Source organism: Lithobates pipiens, unplaced genomic scaffold (genome assembly GCF_037356315.1).
Source record: "Lithobates pipiens isolate NorthernLeopardFrog02 unplaced genomic scaffold, aLitPip1_a1.2 Scaffold_6, whole genome shotgun sequence".
Taxonomy (NCBI): domain Eukaryota; kingdom Metazoa; phylum Chordata; class Amphibia; order Anura; family Ranidae; genus Lithobates; species Lithobates pipiens.
Window position 1 is genome coordinate 9,784,863 of NW_027507881.1, and position 20,985 is coordinate 9,805,847.

A 20,985-nucleotide genomic window follows, 5' to 3' on the forward strand; every position below is an offset into this window, starting at 1 on the left:
ATGCCCGCCCCTCCATTACCCCTCCCCTTGGGACGGATCATTACGGGGCTCCCTGGTCTATGCGCAGTGTCTAGCTCGCCATGCCCCTGCCTCAGGAACTTTTTCTGAGCCATCAGTCATGGGGGAAGGGGATCCAGAGAAGGCTGAACTACAAGTTCCTGAAGAGGAGGGAGGGGTAAAGGAGCCCATGAGGCCAACAAAGTATTAATTACACCCAACCATCTACTATGACTGACCTAAGATCCTCTGCCCTTAGATAAAATAACAAAAATAAAAACCACTGACACCAGTGGCAGAACTGCCAGGGTAGGAAAGGTCGCCTTTGTAACTGGGCCCTGGTGTTTTGCCACCGTGGGGCGGCCCCAAGACAGCAAGAAGGGGGCCCTGTGACAGGAGTAAAGGGCCTCTGGATCAGCGGGAAGGGCCCCAGCTGGGGGGGTCAGGGGGCCCTTCACGGTTTCTTGCACCGGGAGCCTGAAGGTTCTAGTTACGTCTCTGTATATGAATATAGGTTCGGAGCCATTGGGGAGAGATGGAACTAATGCTTGCCTTCCTTCCTTTTTTTTTCTTTCTCCTATAGGTTAATCATTTCTATACTGGATTTTGAAAATGTATTTTTTATTCATATTCCTGGTTCAATGTGTATAATGTTTTGTAGTGTTTTGTTTTGTTTGTTAAGAAAACCAATAAAAAAAGATTTATAAAAAAAAAAGTACTTACTACCCATTACTGTAAATAATTTTCTGACGTACCATTATTGTCACCGTATTCTGTTGCACACATCATCCAAGAAAACATTAGATTTAAGGTTGTTTAATGAATACAAAAATACTCTACTTGTGTCAATTGGACTTCAGGGATCTCTGAGATATGACAAAGTGACTTCAAATTTCATTTCATGCACCAAGGAGATAAAAAAAAAAAAATAGCAAACATTTGTACATGCACAAATGTAATAAACGTAATTCACAGAGAAGGCCAGAAAGGTTATGTGTGTGTGTATATATAGAACAGTATCTAGAAAATATTCTGTGGAGAACTGTGATAAGGTTCAGGTAATTACTCTAATTGGATTTTCACATAAAAGTGCGCATTTCCAGAGCCAGGCTCACCTATGAAGGCTACATAGAAAAGTAAAAAGCTTCTTTCCCGATATCTTATTAGTAGATCTTCCTCCTTTTACGTACATTAAGCAGATACATATGTTTTCTTGCTTACATGATGGCCACCTATCCAACTTACCTTATAAAAACAAACTAAATAAAATAAAAAATAAAATAAAAAAATTGCCATTGCCTGTTTATACCCTGATATGTAGAAAAAATTATGACTATGGTGGTTATGACTAAGGCCTTACAGGCTGAAACGCTGAAATCTGCGTTTGTTCATTGTGGCTATTCAATAAAATGAAGACATTTTAAGAGCAACAACCGGAGTGCGAATCATTTTTTTCTACATTACTCCACTCAGCCAGTGACTTTGGATCGAGCACCTGGGAGCTCCGCTATCTATGTGGTGTATGGGTAGTAGCACTGACTTTTCTGTTTATACTATATACCCTGATATACAGTAGGTGGCAGTGACGGCTGAGGCTCAATATTTGGGGGGGGCAAACAAACATGCCCCCCTCACTCGCATCGCCACCACCCCACCCCCAGCGGGAGACTAATGGGAAGGCAGGGGTTTAGAGGCCTTACCGTGAGGAGGAAGATGACATGGATCCGGGGTAGGTCTGCTGCTCTTCGCTCAAGGAGGATCTGGGAAGAGCCGGGCATTCTCCTCCTGGCCGAACAGGAAACGGGCCCGGGAACCCGATTGGCTGGGAGTTCTATGACTCCCTTGCCAATCGGGTCTCAGAACCCGCTTCCTGATTGGCCAGGATGAGAATCAGGAAGACAATAGGCAATATTAATTTCCTTGCCAGTCCGCATTCCCTGTGTACTGTAGTCCTAACTCTGAATTTTGAGAGCCTCCATAGTAAAAGCACATGTATAATAATGGACAGGCAGAGGGCAGGTGAGCCTGGAGGGAGCCCATCCCTCCTTAAAGGCACAGGGGCACACTGGACACCCAGCACATAGCACCATTGCAGCATAGGTGCTCATTAGTATTCCAACAGTGCTCCTTGCTGTAAAGGTCAGTTATAGGTGGGGGACAGTGAGTATTTGTTTGTACACTTGTAATACTGGTGAGGGGATCCACTGTACGCCTTTGCTGTTATGGTGCTATGTGCTGGTTGTCCAGTGTGACCCTGTGCCTTTAAGAAGGGGTAGGCTTTCTCCAGGCTCACCTGCCCTCTATCTATACATTATTATACATGTGCTTCTACTATGGAGGCTCTCAAAATGTATAGAGTTAGGACTTCAGATAATACTGGGGTGCTGTGAAGTGGCTCTGCAGCTGACGAATGTATTTGCAAATGTGTGCAAACTAAACCCCTGTTTTGTAATGCATACTGTTAGACAGGATCATTTGGTTGGTTGCAGGCTGGTTGGTAAGTTGAGCTAGGAACCTTCTTTGGTTTTGTTTGACATGCATTGCCTTTCCATGTGCTTCTTGCTGCAAAGGCCAGTTATAGGTGGGGACAGTGGAAATTTGTTTGTACTCCTCTAAATGCTGAAAACAGAACATCTGCAGCCCCTCCAGGCCATGTATCCTCTGCTCCTATTGTGCAAGCAACCTTTCCATTCTGCAGCCATGACTCTGCTCCTGTTAAAAGGCTGAGCCTGCAACCTCCCACAGTTCCCAGCTAGTTCATAGGAGATGACTTCAGTAGTAGCTGGCAGCTTGTGTTGTGGGAATGACAGCAGCACCATCACTCACAAAAACACAAGCTGACAACAACACACTCCAAAAGCTACTATGTTAGTCTCTCTCACACAAAAACTAGTGTGTGTGCTGTTATCAGCTTGTGTTTTTGTAAATAAGGGCGCTGCTTCCCAGCCGTTGTCATTTGCATATCTCAAGTCCACCAGCAAACTAGCTGGAGGCTGCATGCTCAGTCTTTTAACAGTAGTAGAGCAGGCATTACTGCAGAATGTGAAAGGGGCTGCGGGAGATTATGATCTTAGTTACAATGTCAGGTTGACAAAAAGACACAAGCCCATCTAGGTTGTAGTTCAGACAATTTTCTAGCCTTTTATCTGGACAAACAGAGCAGAAAAGGCACAGATTGCATGGCAAGAAGGTCTGCAGTTTTTGAGCTGTGGCTTCAGTGCCGCCTGTACTTCCCTCATAGAAATGCCCATAATTTGGGCTTCTGACTGGGGTTGAGCTACAGCCAACAGTGATAGTAATAGTCAGGCTTGTCCAGCATCCAGTTTTTGGCTGAGCTGCGATCTCCCTGTCTGACTGTCCACCTGCAGGGTGATTTCTGCAGACATTGGCTCTGGGTGGAGTCCAAATCTGTTTTAAGCCTGCCAAGCCCTTAATGTCATGCTTGTGATACTGTTTGCAACATGTGCTTCCAGCTCCCTGTTTACCTGCCTTGTTCCTGTGCCTTGACCTTACCTTTGCCCGATCCCTGCCCTGACAGCTAATATGGATTTCCTTGTTATTGACCTTGGATTGGACTTTGAACTACTCTCTGAACTCTGCCTGCCTTTTGACCACAGATTTGATCCTGACTACTCTCTGAACATTGCCTGCCTTGAACCCGGTCTGCCTTTAGACCACCCTGCCTGAATGCCAACAGCAACCTGTTTTCTGTGCTTAGCTTGTGTCAGCCCCAGTGTGGTAGCCAGGCACTATGACATTGTGTATAGGACCTGGGGGCAACTGAGTACCGGTAGACCTGCTTGCCTTATGGGTAAGGGAACTTCTATAGGTGAACAACACAAAGCCAGCTATAGTGTATGACCACCTATGCTAGGAGTAGACGTGACATAAACATGGCATTTTGTTGACAAACCACAGCCAAATTTAACGGGGAAGAGTGCTAGGTGCACTGGGTCCTGTGGTGGGGTTTTACATTCCTTTTTTAATTCGGGTGATAGCTCTTGATTACGTTGTAAATTTGGCAGGCAGAAGATGGGGATATTCATTCCTGAGATGACAGGAAAACCAGCTAGTTGCTAGCACAATACCTTTACTTTAATGTCTGTAACCTCAGCATCACATTTTTTCCACCAAATGGCTTTGCAAATGAATACTTTCTGATGGTTGCATACCCTTAGCAAAGACATGTTCTCTTCCTATGTGTATAAATTCCAGGACCTCCATGATAGGTCCCCTGGGTACTGGGTATTGGGAATGGGGGGGGGCATGCATCTTCTTCACCATGGTGGGTGGTTCCCTGGCTTAGCAAGGTAAAATATATGTGCTGACCAAGTACCTAGACCTGCTTTTAGTTTAGTATTTAGTTTTCTCCCACAGGTTTGATTCATATATAGCATGTTGAAGACATCTTCTGGCTCCCTCTCATTTCAACTTAACCTGGAGACCCACATTCACGCTACTAACATCATTTTTAATTTTACCTGGTATGTGGATTCAGTCATAGGGTCCAATGTTGAACCTATCCTGACTTATGGTGTCCACTTTCTACTGTCCTCTTCCTCTGTTGTGCTACAAATTACCAGTAGACTGATAGCTTTAGTATTGTCTTACCACCAATGATGAACAACTGATATACTGCTATAGATCCTTTTTTAAAGTGATGAAGACGGGAATAGCTACGCCTTCCAAGATCGATAGATTTAAGATGGCCCTTACACAGGTCAACAATAGTAAATTTCAATGTTGAAGGAGCTAAGCAGAAAATTGTTACCCGAACAGGTCGTTGTTTGGGTATTCAAGCATGTAGGCTGATGTAGTCTATTTTCTCCACTGTAGCTAGCACTCAACCACAGCGGCAGGGCAGAGGGAGAGGAAGCCAAGAGGAACATGGTTCCTCTATGGTTTCCTGGTCACTGGGGCAGCGATCTGGTTGGATGCTGATGGCCCATGCAACTCTGGTGACCATCTTGGGTCAGGCAGAGTCTATTTGAGGCACTGGTTCCTGAGTTTGGCGTGCATTTAGCGTGTGGATAGTGTAAGGACAGGTCGCCTGTCTGTCAGGGACAGTATTACTGGTAGAGAAAGGTTCCATAAGAGTAGGGAAAGCATAGGGATCCGCCACTCATCCTGGAAACCACCCTACTTGGACTCAGACCAGCCAGTTCGCATTGGCTGAGATCAGCTCTGCTACATGCTGCTGTCATCCATGAGTGTTCCTGGTTGGGCTGCCTTCCGCTGGGCTTGTTGTGAACTGTTATATTTTTACTTCAATACAAGTTCTTACTATTGCATCTGGACTAAGTGTGCGTCACCATGCTGCACCCACCCACAAGCATCCACGGGGACTGCGGCTGTCTTAATGCAATGCCAGCAGTGTCGATTTCTGATGCTGTTTAGCATAGATGGGGGAATACATTTTTCTCTATTGGCTTGTGGAACAGAACAAGAGAAATCAAAGTGTGTGTATAGGTAGCCTTAGATGCCAACAGTTTGAGACTAGAGAATTACGGTGATTAGCAACCTGAGAACTTTTCTTACCCAATAAAGGATGTAACAAGACCTGATAAAATATACACTATATTGTGAAAAGTATTGGGACACCTGCCTTTGAAGGCATATGAACTTTAATCCATAGGGTTCCATATTGAGTTGGCCCACCCATTGCACTTATAACAGCTTCAACTCTTCTCAGAAGGCTGTCAACAAGGTGTGTCTATGGGAACGTTTGACCATTATTCCAGAAGCGCATGTGTGAGGTCAGGCACTGATGTTGGACAAGTAGGCCTGGCTGACAGTCTCCGCTCTAATTCATCCCAAAGGTGTTCTATTGGGTTGAGGTAAGGACTTTGTGCAGGCCAGTCAAGTTACTCCACCTCAAACTAGCTCATCCATGTTTTTATGCACCTTGCTTTGTGCACTGGTGCGCAGTCATGTTGGAACAAGAAGGGTCCATCCCCAAACTGTTCCTACAAAGTTGGGAGCATGAAATTGTCTAAAATGTCTTGGTATGCTGATGCCTTAGGAGTTCACTGGAACTAAGGGGCCAAGCCCAACCCCTTAAAAACAACTCCCACACCATAACCCCCCCTCCACCAATTCCCATAGACACACTCCTAAACCTTGTGGACAATCTTCCCAGAAGAGTTGGAGCTGTTATAGCTGCAAAGGGTGGGCCAACTCAATAGTGAATCCTGCAGACTAATGCCCTGTACACACGGTCAGATTTTCCAATGGAAAATGTGCGATCGGAGCATGTTGTCGGGAATTCGGACCGTGTGTAGTCTCCATCGGACTTTTTCCATCGGAATTTCCGACACACTAAATTTGAGATCTGGATATAACATTTTCCAACAACAAAATCCAATCATTTAAATTCCGTGTGTAGACAATTCCGACGCACAAAGTGCCACGCATGCTCAGAATAAATTAGGAGACGAAAGCTATTGGCTACTGGCTATTGAACTACCTCTTTATAGTCCCGTCGTACGTGTTGCACGTCACCTCGTTCTTGACGATCGGAATTTCCGACAACTTTGTGCGACCTTGTGTATGCAAGACAAGTTTGAGCCAACATTTTGTTGTCGGAATGTCCGATCGTGTGTATGGGGCATATGACTGGGATGCCATTAAAGTTCATGTGCGTGTAAAGGCAGGTGTCCCAATGCTTTTGACAATAACAGTGTATTTCTTATGTTTTCTAGATCTTAAGGACAGCTGCACAGTGAAACTTTAAAGTGGGCAAAACTGGTTTCAAAAGACAGACTGTACAGTGGTGGCCGTAGTTGTTGGGCCATCCATGGAGGTAAAGTCTTTGATGTTCATCTCAGAGTCCGCAAGTGGCTTGCTGTTCTTGGCTTTCCTTGTCAGCAGACCCCCGAGTCTCCTGAGCCATGTGTGCAGATCCTCTTTAAATGAAGGGGTGTATAATCCATAAACGAGAGGGTCTGTGCAGGTGTGAAGGAGGCCAAAGAGAAACAGGCTGTGGTGGACATACTCGGGAGTCAGGTAGATCATCTCTGGCTGGAACCAGTACCATATTCCCAACAGATAATAAGGGGTCCAGCAAACCATGAAGGATACCACAATAACCAGCGTCATCTTCAGCGTCTTGAGCCGTGCTTTGGAGATGAGGTCATTCTTACTCCTTGCAAGCTCTGGAAAATTTTAAAAGACACATCAATTATAAAGTGTTTGCAGGCCACTGCCTAAATCACCCAGGGGGGACTCAGCTGCAGACAAATACATTCACCATTGCTCCAAACGAATAAAATCCCACCACATGTTTAATATTTTACAGAACAGGTGATTTGCAACATGATTGAAGACGACACTCTGTAATGCTGTTATTCTCTTGTTTAAAATGTATCTAAACTCAAGAACAAAACTGTAAAAAAGTCTGCTGCTTATGAATCCAGATGTGGCTGCATTTGTTTTCTTTATTTAGCCTTTTTAGTCTTTATTTCCACCGGCCAATTCTGCCAGTAAAACACGTCCTTTCCATGGGTGACAACACTTACTCACCGTACTCTACCTACAGAGGTGGCATGCCATCATAGGACAAAGCCGCGTACACACGGGCGGACTGTCTGGCCTACTTAGTCCGCCGAAACACATTTCAGCGGACAGTCCGCTCGTGTGTGGGCTTCAGCGGACTTTTTCAGCGTTTGGAATTTCCGTAATACTGTCCGTCAGACTCGCATTTCGGCGGACAATCCGCCCGTGTGTGTGCCAGTCCGCCGTACTTTTGAAATGAGCGGACTTTTCCAGCGCGGAGAAAAGTCCGCTCATTTCGAGCGGGGATCCAGGTAGGCGGGGCCCGCGAAGGAGACGTCGCTGGCCCCGCCGCCTGGTATGGACTTAAAGGGGAACCCCAACGCCGAAAAAAATCGGCGTGGGGGTCCCCCCCAAGTCCACAACAGACCCTTGTCCGAGCACGCTACCCGGCCGGGCAGGAAAGGGGGGCGAGCGAGCGCCCCCCCCCTCCTGAGCCGTACCAGGCTGCGTGCCCTCAACATGGGGGGGTGCCGCGCGGCCCCCCCACCCCAAAGCACCTTGTCCCCATGTTGATAAGGACAAGGGCCTCTTCCCGACAACCCTGGCCGTTGGTTGTCGGGGTCTGCGGGCGGGGGGCTTATCGGAATCCGGGAGCCCCCTTTAATAAGGGGGCCCCCGGATACCGGCCCCCCACCCTATGTGAATGAGTATGGGGTACAATGTACCCCTACCCATTCACCTGTAAAATAAAAGTACAAAAAAAAAAACACAACACACGAGATAAAATACTTTATTGCACAGCTCCGGGGGTCTTCCGTCTTCGGGGGTCTTCTCGCCGGACTCCTCTGCTATCTTCTTGTAGCTCTTTTGCTAGCGGAGGAGTCCGACTTTCTTCCTCGCCGCCGGCCTCTTCTCCCAACTTCGGGGGTCTTGCCCCCCTCTTCGGTTCTTCTGTCGCCGCCGTCGTCGCCGCCGCCTTTCGTTCTTCTTCTTCTTCTTCTCCAGGAGATGTTGCCTCGACAATCTCTCCGGCCGGAATGCAGATTTACAGGTGAATGAGTAGGGGTACATTGTACCCCATACTCATTCACATAGGGTGGGGGGCCGGTATCCGGGGGCCCCCTTATTAAAGGGGGCTCCCGGATTCCGATAAGCCCCCCGCCCGCAGACCCCGACAACCAACGGCCAGGGTTGTCGGGAAGAGGCCCTTGTCCTCATCAACATGGGGACAAGGTGCTTTGGGGTGGGGGGGCCGCGCGTCCCCCCCTTCCCCAAGGCACCCCCCATGTTGAGGGCACGCGGCCTGGTACGGCTCAGGAGGGGGGGGGGGCGCTCGCCCCCCTTTCCTGGCCGGCCGGGTAGCGTGCTCGGACAAGGGTCTTTTGTGGACTTGGGGGGGACCCCCACGCCGATTTTTTTCGGCGTTGGGGTTCCCCTTTAAGTCCATACCAGGCGGCGGGGCCAGCGACGTCTCCTTCGCGGGCCCCGCCTACCTGGAGACGCGCTCGAAATGAGCGGACTTTCCTCCGCGTGTGTGGGCGAGTCCGTTCATTTCAAAAGTAGGGCGGATAGTATGGCGGACTTAGTACGCCGTATTAGTCCGCTCAAAAAGTGGTGTGTGTGGTCAAGTCCGTTCATTCGAAAGTATGACGGACTGTCCGTCGGATTGTCTGACGGACTAAGTTGGCCAGACAGTCCGCCCCGTGTGTACGCGGCTCAAGACTACAGAACACCTCCCCCTTCTGGCTGGGGAGTAAAGAGCAAGGTGGACAACACGGATTGGGATTTCATTGCACTGCAAGCTCTTTGGATTTCTGGCAGACCCACAGGTATTTTTCTGTATTTTCCATGTTTTTAAAGTGACAAAACATGAGAAATGTGCATGTATTGATGGATGTATTAACCACTTTCCCGCCTGAAAAAGACGGCTACAACGCGGGTGTCCAGTGCCGGGAAGGCGTCAATAGACGTTCTCCAGTGATCGCCCCCTTCCGACTCAGCTGATCACAGATTGGGGTAAAGGATTGTGTAAATCACATCATGGCCCTTTACCACGTGATCTGCTGTCAGCTAATGACAGCTTAAAGGGATTGTAAAGTGAATTTTTTTTTTTTTTTTTTAAATAACAAACATGTTATACTTACCTCCACTGTGCAGCTAATTTTGCACAGAGTGGCCCCGAACCTGCTCTTCTGGGGTCCCCCGGCGGCTGTCTCGGCTTCCTCCCGCAGGTGCTTCTCACGTTCATGCGAGCTCCCTCGCATGGTGAGAAGCATCTGCAGGCGTGCTCCCGTGATACAGCCGGCGGCTATAGCCGCTCGCTGTATCACACGGCCCCGCCCCCCGGTGCTCCGCGTCAGTGGATGTGATTGACAGCAGCGCGAGCCAATGGCTGCACTGCTTTCCATCCATCCACTCCAGCCAATCAGCGGCCAGGCTGAATGGTGGAAAGGACGTCGGGGGACGAGCGTGGGACTTTCGAGGGGTGAGGTAAGTAAAATAGGGGGGCTGGGGGCACCGGCACTGTCAGATGTTTTTTCACCTTAATGCATAGAATGCATTAAGGTGAAAAAACATTTACCTTTACAACTCCTTTAACACGGAAGTGAACAGAAGCCTGTAATCAACTTTTACCTACTTACGATCAGCGTGAGCAGAGAAGACAGAATCCAGTAACCGGCTTCTGTTACAGAGACATTAGTCCCCTCAGTGCCCAACAGTGCAAACCAGTGCCCCCTATCAGTACCCACCAGTGTCACCTATAAGTGCCCACCAGTACTGACAACCAGTGCCCCTTATCAGTTCCCACCAGTGCGACCTATAAGTGCCCACCAGTACTGCCAATCAGTGCCACCGATCAGTGCCCATCAGGGCCTCATCATCAGTGTCACCCATCAGTGCTGCCTATCAGTGCCCATCAGTGCCCACCAGTGCCGCCTCATCAGTGCTGCCTCATCAGTGGCCATCAGTGCCGCCTCATCAGTGCTGCCTCATCAGTGCCCATCAGTGCAGACTATCAGTGCCCACCACTGCAGCTTCATCAGTAAAATGACATGTCTGCCAAATTTTATAACAAACGACAACATTTTTTAGTTTTTTTTTCTAAATTTTCCGTCTTTTTTTGTTTCTTTAGCAAAAAATTAAAAAACTCAGTAGTGATTAAATACCACGAAAAGAAAGCTCTATATGTGTGAAAAAAGATATAAAGGGCAGGAAGGGGGCATACATGCCCAGTAAGCAAGTTGTTAAATTATTGTACCTCCACTATCCATTTTTTTGGATTTGGACATTAGAATCTAGGATGGCAGGTTTATTACATCTACCTATTTTAAGGATACAGGCAGGAATGGCTACATAGGGACTGATAGTTGTCATCATGAGTCTTGGCTCAGATCTGTCCCTATGAGCCTATTCACAAGATTGAGGAGAAATTGCTCCCTTCAAGATGATTATACGAGGGAAGCGGAGTTTTGTAAAGCTCGCTTCCTCCGGAAGGGTTATGCAGCTAATGAACTTGATTTGGTCATTGCTGATGTTGGCTCAAGGGAAAGAGAAGAATTGTTAAAACCTATGATTAGGAACCACAATGATGATTTCCCTTCCCGTTTTTTTATTTTTTACTACCTATTCAAACCAGCATTATTCCATTAAAACGATCTTCAAAAAACACTGGAATTTTTGAAAAATTACAGAATACTAGGTCCCATACTTCCTGAACACCCTAGGGCAGTGATGGCGAACCTTGGCACCCCAGATGTTTTGGAACTACATTTCCCATGATGCTCCACTACACTGCAGAGTGCTAGAGCATCATGGGAAATGTAGTTCCAAAACATCTGGGGTGCCAAGGTTCGCCATTACTGCCCTAGGGTTACTTATAGAGGTGCCCCCCCACCCCCAGACTCCAGGTAGCTCCTAACATAATCAAACCCCCCAATCACTTCAAAGGTTACTATTTGTGTAGAAAGTGTGAGGTTTGCCATAACAATTGTCTTGGGGAGAGAAAGTATCTCTCTTTTGGACTCCAATGTTACTGGTCAAAAATATAGATTCAATTCCTTTATTACACGTTCGACCAAGAATGGGGTCTATGTGATCACGTGTCCTTGCGGGCTACACTATGTAGGTCGCACTATTCACTAATTAGAGATCAGACTTGGCTAATATCCGCAAAGTCTTTTTGAATCATAGCCTGTCAAAACATTATGTGTTATGCCATGGTAAAAGCCTTTCATGGCTATAGATACGTTTAACCCCCTATTGGAGCCGTAGTCACACCAGGAGAGAGATCTCTAAAATGGAGACTTGGTGGATTTTTTGTTTAAAATCTGATAGACCATATGGCCTGAACATAGAATGGGATGTCAATGCCTTCATAAACAATAGTTGAGCTCCTAGGCTGTTTTTAATATTTTTTTACATTTATCTTTGCATTTTTAATAATCATAGTAGTGTTTGTTTCCAACCACTAAATGGCAGTTTTTGTCCTGATTGGCCCTTGAAACGGGCTCTCACGGATGTTAAATCATTATCAATGTTTTTTAACCGCTTGCCGACCAGCCGCCATCATTATACTGCAGCAGGTCGGCGCGATCCTGCGAGCCATCGTAGTTATATGTCGGTTCCCGCTCTGCACTCGGGGGGGTGCCGATGCTTGTGGTCGACGGTCGCAATGAGCGATAGCGGGCACGAGAGGCAGAACAGGGACGTGTGTGTGTGTGTGTGTGTGTAAACACACAAATCCCTGTTCTGTGAGGAGAGACAGATCGTGAGTTCCCAATAGCTAGGAATCACGATCCGCCATTTCCACTAGGTCGGTCCCCTCCCTCTACAGTTAGAAACACACACAGGGAACACAGTTAACTTCTTGATCGCCCCCTAGTGTTAACCCCTTCCCTGCCAGTGAAATTTTTACAGTAATCAGTGCATTTTTATAGCACTGATCGCTGTATAAATGACAGTGGTCTCAAAAATGTGTCAAAAGTGTCCGATGTGTCCGCCATAATGTCGCAGTCCCGATTAAAAATCGCAGTTCGCCGCCATTACTAGTAAAAAAAATAAAATAAAAATGCTATAAATCTATCCCTTATTTTGTAGACGCTATAACTTTTGTGCAAAATAATCAATATACGCTTGTTGCATTTTTTTTTTTACCAAAAATATGTAGAAGAATACATATCAGCCTAAACTGAGAAGAAATTAGCTTTTTTTAAAAAAAAATTTGAATATTTATTATAGAAAAAAGTACAAAATATTATGTTTTTGTTCAAAATTGTCGCTCTTTTTCTGTTTAGAGAGCAAAAAATAAAAAGCGCAGAGATGATCAAATACCACCAAAGGAAAGCTCTATTTGTGGGGAAAAAAAGGACGCCAGTTTTGTTTGGATTCAGCGCAGCACGACCGCGCAATTGTCAGTTAAAGCAACGAAGTGCCGAATTGCAAAAAATGGCCTGGTCATTCAGCAGCCTGAAATGGTTAAAATGTTTTAGGAAAGTTGTTATATAGTTATAATTTGTTTCCATATGGCCCGGTTTTCTATTTTCTAGAAATCAGAACAGTGAAGTATTTCTAGTTTCTGTTTGTGATTTGGATTGTTTTGCTCACTTCTGGTTGTGATGTGACATCACTTCTGGTGGATGTGGTTCCACTCTCGGTGTCTGACATTGAGGCTTGAAACACAAGGAGGAAGAGGCGTTTCCACTTAGCCCTACTGCCTATATATATCTAGAGGAAGTGAAGATCTCCTAACAACGCCACTGACGACGTTCCTTATAGGACAAAACGCCACGTAGGGTGGAGCCTGGAGATCTGACGTCACGACAGACTGCAGCCATTTTGACTTAAGAAAATCATCTTAAATGAACATACTACAGTATGAGGAGCTGCTTCTCTTTTATCCTAAATATGAACCTGTGAATTCACTCCATGTTATCACCCTATGAGATTCAGCTGTCTGGTACCAGAGTGGAGTCGTGCTATAGTGGATATATCATGCTTATCCGACCACCTATAACCTAGTGATCCATTTTCTGCGGTAAGAGGCCCGGTGTGTTGGTGTGCGGTGGAGAATTTCATAATTCACCTCAGCTTGTCATATTTACACTGTGGGTGATGCCATTTCTTGGAACATGGACTCTTTACGTTCAATGACAGAGGATTTTTATTTACATTCTTTCTAGCGCTGCATATCTTTATGCATTTTGTTAAATTATTGTTGCCCATACATAAACGTTCAATAAAATCATTTAATGCAAGGGTTTTTTGTGGATATTTTTTAAATGGCTCTATTTTTTTAAGCAAAATTATTAGAATAATTCCCTTGTTAAAAATAATAACTGTAATCAGAAAAAGAAAAGATGAAATCTGGTTGGTCAATATGGTTCGGCAAATCATCACTGCTTTTTGCACTGCTCCTGGTACCCAAGATGTGATAGTGCTACACCTTATCATACCAGAAGGGGTTATAAGTAACGCAAGGTTCTGAATGGTGCAGGTTGAGGGGCTCCAAGATGGCTATTCTGAGTGGAGAAAACAGTTTTTTTGGTTTTCGTCAGCACTGGTAACTCCTGGATTGGGTAATGGTGTCCAGAGACTTCAAAGAGTCTCGTAAAGAATGAAGTCTCTGGTAGACATGTGTGATTATTTTCGTACGAACCGTAAATTCGTACATTCAGGGGGATGCGAAATACGAATTACTATGCTTCCGAATTCTGTACGAAATACAAAATTTTGTTTACGTATTTCGGATCCAAATTCCTAACGAACATTCGTAATTGTTACGAAAAGTTAACGAACCTAAAAGTTAAAAAACCAGGAAGTCAGCACAGGGATGGTGGGAGCCCCTCGTAATGATAAATTCATCATAACAAACATTCGTAATTGTTACGAAACGTTAACGAAAAGTCGTATTTTGGACGAAATTTTGGACACAAATGACGAAATACGAATTAATTCTAATACGAAACGGAAAGAAACAAAACTAATTTATTGACGGCGCACATTGTCTAGTCTCTGGATTCCAGAACCCAATTGTGGAGTTTTATCCCTCTTTCCCCTTCTTTTCCCTTTCCCTCCTCTCTCCCCCAATAGGTCTATGGCATATAAGATATAATTTGTCCAGCGCATTGTTTTTTAATATTTATAGACACCCACTTCATACCTGCTCCTGAAGAGTGGCAGTCGCCACGAAACGCGTCGAGCCAATAGATGCTCTCCTTTTCACATTATGAGCCAATAGGTGCTCTCCCTTCTACATTATATTGTTATCTTCTATTTATTCTATATATCAGCTGGACTGTACCAACCAACTATGATTGGAATTATTTACTATGGAGACACGTCGTGGTGAATATGATTACTTACAAAGGTTTACAATATGAACCAATTTGTTGTTTTACTATGGGATTGTGAGCCAAATAGTTGCCTCCCTATGTTTACAATTATAACAGTACATGACTCTATATATCAATTGGTTTATATGTAACTGAATTTGGAATATAATTAGTTGTCATAGAGATCTGCCCAATGAATTTGTTGTTTACAGCATTTACATTATGAATTGATCATGTTGTTGATTACATCTTTTACAATATTAGAGACTTCTGTCTGATGAATTTGGGTTTTTATAATATTTATAATATGAACTATGATAATATTTTTATTATTAATTTTTTTACAATTAAACCTCCCAGTGCCAATTGATGTCATGTGATGTTTATATGCAGCGTCTTTGTTGTTCTTTTGTATTACTTTAGGTACCTGTCATATTCACTATCACTATGTTATCTCCAGGGTGCATGCCTCATATAAATTCTCAATTGTCTCTGTCTTTTCTGTTTGGTCCAATTGTGGAGTTACCAATACTGGAGCCCCTCAACCTGCATAATTGAAAACCCTGCGTGACCTATACCCCTTCTGATCCAATGACAAGGCATAGCGCTGTCACAATGCACAGAATATGATTGTCATTGGTTTCATTCAGCCTCCATATATATGACTTAGTAGCTAGCAACTGGATCCCTAAGCTGATTGCTCCAAAAGGACCTAGAAATTAGCTTAGTTGGATTATTTTTTTTTTTTTCACGGACTGTCTTTATTTTCTACAAAATAAGGTAAGTGCCATGGCTGTTTGCGTGTTTTCCCACTTCCTACACCACAGTCTGAGAGTAGAGCACAATATTCCATGGCTGCAGATCACTAATGGAAATTCCAGGTAATATGTAAAATCAGTCGATAAATTACCAATGCCATCCAGAAGATGTTGCGACTATGCTAATGTCTTATTATAGTGTTCAATGTATCTTAACCCTTTCGCTGCCTGAGACGTTTTTGCATTTTTAGCATACTTGCTTAAAAAGGAATTACTGCAAAAGGAAAGAAAGAAAGAAATTTCAGTAAACAATACGCTAAAGTTGATTTTAGAGCACATAAAAGGCAATAAATTACAATTTTTTTTGGTAAAATATGAGGTAAAAAAGATGGAGGATGTACTGAGTGAATGGATACCCAACATGTCAAACCTTAAAGCGGAGGTTCACACAAAAATTTAACCTCTACTTTTCGGAACCCCCCCCCCCCCACCCGGTGTCACATTTGACACCTTTCAAGGGGGAGGGGGGTGCAGATACCTGTCTAATGCCGGCCATACACGGTTCGAATTTCGAAAGAATTTTCTTTCGAAAATCGTATCTAAGAATTTTCGTATGAATTTCGCACCATTAGTGGGGCTGCAGCAACAGCCGATTTTCGTGCGGAAATAAAATTTGAGGAATCGGACATGTTGGAAATTTTTTGAAAAACAAACAATTTTCTAATCAATGATGGGAGAATCGTGCGAGAAACGTAATAAGAAAAGAAAATGTACGGAGATAAAAGAAAATGTACGGAGATAAAGGAAAATTTACGGAGAGAAAAGAAGATTCCCAGCCAAGAAAATTCTTTTCTGTAGCAACATGAGGTGAAATTGAAGGCTTGGTCAGTCGAATTTCGAAAATCAATGGTGGCAACATCGGATCACAGAAAAAATGAATTTTCTGATTTTGAAAAGAAAATTTGTTCGAAATTCGACCGTGTATGGCCTGCATAAGACTTGTTAGGCTGTAGGCTCAGTTTATTGGTCAACCATGCCGCCCTTTCTTCTTTGTACCTTTTTATACCTCTTTTCTATCCTCCAACATGTGTTGCAATTAGATTTGTAGCTCTTCATCAAATGGAAAGGCATGTATAAAAAGCTTTTTTGCTGCACCTCCTGAGGAAAGACTCTCAGCTATAAGCCATTATCTCTCATGTCGTTTGCTACAAAATAAATGAGATTTGCAAGCTTCCACTGAGCATGGCATTAAAGGACTGTCATAAGCCCAATTAACAGACTTTCTTTGCATGAAAGAGCCGCTGGGAGTGTGTGGACATGTGGATGGCAGCAGGGAAGACCTAACAAGTCATACATTGTGTGGGATAAGACAAGAGGATTTTCACACCCCCACTCCCAGACATTGACCTCTTATATTATATTGATATTATATTATATTAAATTATATTGACCTCTTCATATTGCTTACTGCAGTTGGTATCCGGTGATATGTTCTGCGGTACTGCAGTATGGTACGGCATTCAGTAAACTCAGTAACAATACAATGAGCAAAACAGGATTGAAAAAGTATGATACAAAAGTAGGCATAACTTTTCTATTATTATACAGGATTTATAAAGCACCAACAGTTTGTGCAGCACTGTGCAGCATGAGGGCAGACAGTACAGTTACAATACAATTCATAACAGGAGGAATGTTGGAGGATGAACTGCAGAAGAACTGGCATACTTTTCAACACTCAACATGGTCACGCTAAATGTTTGTGGAAATACGCGCAGATTGTGGGCACGGGTGCTTGGGCACGTCCCCGTACGCATGCGTGTGCACGCGCATTTGCACTTGGCTGTACACAAGGGCGCACGCAAATTGTCACAGATCCTGGCACCCAATGGCCTTCTTTGTTGCTGTATTCTTGGATTTCCCGTTGCCGACCCGGCTTGATCTTGGACCAGTTTTGGCTTCTCACCTGGCTCTGATCCTGACTTGTTTACATGGACTTCGCTTACTGCCTGCTTATTGTGTATGACCTCGGCTTGATCTTGACTATGCTTGTGCTCCTGTTCCTGACTGACCTTGTGTGTATGACCCTGGTTTTGGCTCCTGACTCCTGAGATCTGCCAGTGTATCTAGAGCAACACTGGTATCTCTACACAATCAAGACTTTACCTTCAGGTATGTGACAAGGAATCAGAGAGCCCTGCTCATTAGAGCTTACAATCTTATAGGGAGGGCCAAGTGATATAAAAGGCAGCAATTGTGGGGGGTGAGGCGGGATAGGATTCTCTGAAGAGAAGGGCTTTCAAGGATCCCCCAAAAGTGGACAGAGTAGGGGATAGTCGGACAGATTGTGGTAGGAAGTTCCATAGAATGGAAGAGACTTGGAAGAGGTCCTGGAGGTCTTACGAAGAGAATGCATTGTTTGGTATTTTGACACTAGCTTAGCAATGGGGGGCAGAGTTGTGGATGGCTTTGTAAGTTGTTAGTATTTTGAATCAAATTTGTTGGGTGAGCAGAAGCCAATGGAGGAATTGGCAGAGAGGGTTGGCAAATACTGAATGGTTGTTAAAGTGGGTGAGTCTGGAAGCAGCATTCATGATGGACTGAAGGAAGGATAGCCTATATAAAAGGTGATCCCATGAGGAGGCAGTTGCGGTACTTAAGGTGATAGAAGACCAGGGAGTTAATTAGAAGCTTTGCGGTGTCATTGATTAGGAAGGGCCATATTTGGGACATGTTGCAGAGATTGAGGTAGCAAAATTTGGACAATGAAGGATAGTTCAGAGTCCAGGATTACACCAAGGACCTAGACGTGGGGACAGGTTGATAGTTGTGCCATTGATCTTGACAGAGAAGTCAGGGCAAGGGGCACGTGGTTCTATTACTTACATACGTCATTCAAATTTCACATGTTGGTAAAGTAACTCTTCCTCTATGCGGGGGGTCTCCAAACTACGGCCCTCCAGTTATCAGGAACTACAATTCCAATCATGCCTAGTCATGTCTGTGAATGTCAGAGTTTCACAATGTCTCATGGGATTTGTAGTTTCGCAACAGCTGGAGGGCCGTAGTTTGGAGATCCCTACTCTATAGTAACTCTTCTTCATCTTCTTTTTCATTGTATGTAAATAAAAGATTCTGAGCAGAAGCAACGCACTCTCTTTGAGGTCCTCGAGTTCTTGATGAAGGAAGGGTGCAGACTGTCCAACATCCAGAGAAGGCTACAGAATGTTTACAGAGATGACACCTTTGACAAGAGTCACCAATGACGAGACATTGCTCTTATCTATGGTGTCATCACTGCAAACATTTTGTAGCCTTCTGTGGATGTTGGACAGTCTGCACCCTTCCTTTGTCAAGAACTCAATAATGACACATTGTTTCAGCTTGTAAATCCATTATTTACCGGCAATGAAAAAGAAGAAGAGTTTGGCCTCTTTCACACCGATGTCCCGTTCAGGCCTGCCTGTCAGTTTTTCAGGCGGACCTGAACGGGTGCTCCATAGAGGTCTATGGAGCGTCGGATGTCAGCGGTGACATGTCCGCTGACATCCGACCCGCTCCGATCCGAAAAAGTGTAACGGAGGAAAAAGCTATTTTTCCATCCGTCTGCGGATCGGATCGGGTGACAACGGGCACTGCGGTCCGTCGTCATCCGATCTCCCATAGGGGAGAGCGGCGCTGTGACAGGTCCGTCCCTGCGCAGTGTGCAGAGACGGAGCTGTCATCTCCCTGCTCAGCGGGGATCGGCGGAGTGATCCCCGCTGAGCAAACGGACATCCACGGGGCGGATCAGAACTGATCCGCCCCGTGTGAAAGGACCCTTACCATACAGAGGAAGAATTACCTTACCAACATGTGAAATTTGAATGATCTATATAAGTTAATAAAGTTATGCCCCTTTTGTTTTATTTTCGGTACAACCCTCATAGCCCTTGTACACACGGTCGGAGATTCCGACGGAATGTTTCCTATCGGACCGTTTTGTCGGATATTCCGACTGTGTGTGGTCTCCATCGGACTGTCTCCGTCGGAATATCCGATGGACCAACTTTTCCTCTGGAACTCACTACCTCAACCTTTCTGGCTATCCCCTTACTCTTGCTACCTTCAGGCGATCCCTGAAAACTCATCTCTTCAGGAAAGCCAATCACGTCCCCAACTAATCTTCTACCACTTCCATCAGCTCATTCCCCACAGTTACAACCATTTGTTCCACCTGTCCCACTCTATTAGATTGTAAGCTCTTTTGAGCAGGGCCCTCTTAATCCTCTTGTATTTTATTGTATTATAACTGTATTGTCTCCCTTTTATATTGTAAAGCGCTGCGTAAACTGTTGGCGCTATATAAATCCTGTATAATAATAATAATAATTTGTGAATATTTGAGTATCAACAGAAAAAATTTTTTTTTTATATTCAATTATATTTGTTTGCATTTTATTTTATTTTTTTCTCTTTTTTTATGTTTATTTTATTTTATCAACTGCTTATTAACTACTTGTAAGCAGGTGCAGTTAGCTGGCTGGCCACTAGATGGCTCTGTTCTCATTATAGCACAGAAAAGGGGAAAGTTATAAGCAAGGCACAGCTCCCTGTTTAGGCTGCATTCACACCTGAGTGTTTTTCTGGAATTTTTTCCGCTTGTTTTTATGCGCGATTTTGGCACATTTTTATGCGCGACTTGCGTGTTTTTATACAGCATTTTTTCGCTTTGCCATTTTTTTTTTTATTAGCCAATAGAGAAAAACTATCATCGGTTGCATCATTAGTTGCTAGGCATTTCAACTTTATTAGCTTTTATTTCTTTTTTTTTATTATTATTCATTTATCATTTTATTTTTTTCCGTTAGGGTAAGGGGTTAGAGTTAAGGTTAGGTTAGGGTTAGGATTAGGAGTTGGGGTTAGGGTTAGGATTAGGGGTTAGGGTTATATATTATTTATTTATTGTTAGGGTGTTAATACTACCACTACTACTACTACTTCTGCTACTATTACTACTACTACTACTACTACTAATAATAATAATAATAATAATAAATTCATACATTAATTTAAAATAAATAAACAAATAAATAAAAACAATCATAACTAATAAATAATTTAAATAAATGAATATTAAATAATAATAAATAAATAAATAAATAACCCCTAACTTAAACCTCTAACCCTTAAAAAATAATAATACATAGCTAAATACCTCAACCCTAATACTAAATAAATAAATAAATAATTATTATTATTATTATTATTATAGTAATTTATTTATGTTTTGAGGGTTGGGTGTTTATATATTATTTTTTTCATTATTATTAATAATAATAATAATAATAATAATAATAATAATAATAATAATAATTATTTATCATTTTTAAGGGTAGGGGTTCATTATTATTTATGTATTAGTA

The 20,985-nt window shown here is 43.8% G+C and overlaps 1 protein-coding gene across 1 annotated transcript in view; it reads right to left on the reverse strand.

Moving 5' to 3' along the window:
* Window positions 1–2,323: 2,323 nt before the first annotated feature.
* The window catches only part of LOC143958222 (gonadotropin-releasing hormone II receptor-like), a 93,332-nt gene continuing 74,670 nt past the window's right edge, over window positions 2,324–20,985 (reverse strand). The window contains exon 5 of the mRNA XM_077467719.1: window positions 2,324–7,151. Coding sequence (XP_077323845.1) covers window positions 6,748–7,151 — 404 coding nt within the window. The 3' untranslated portion in view covers window positions 2,324–6,747. The remainder of the gene's footprint in view (window positions 7,152–20,985) is intronic.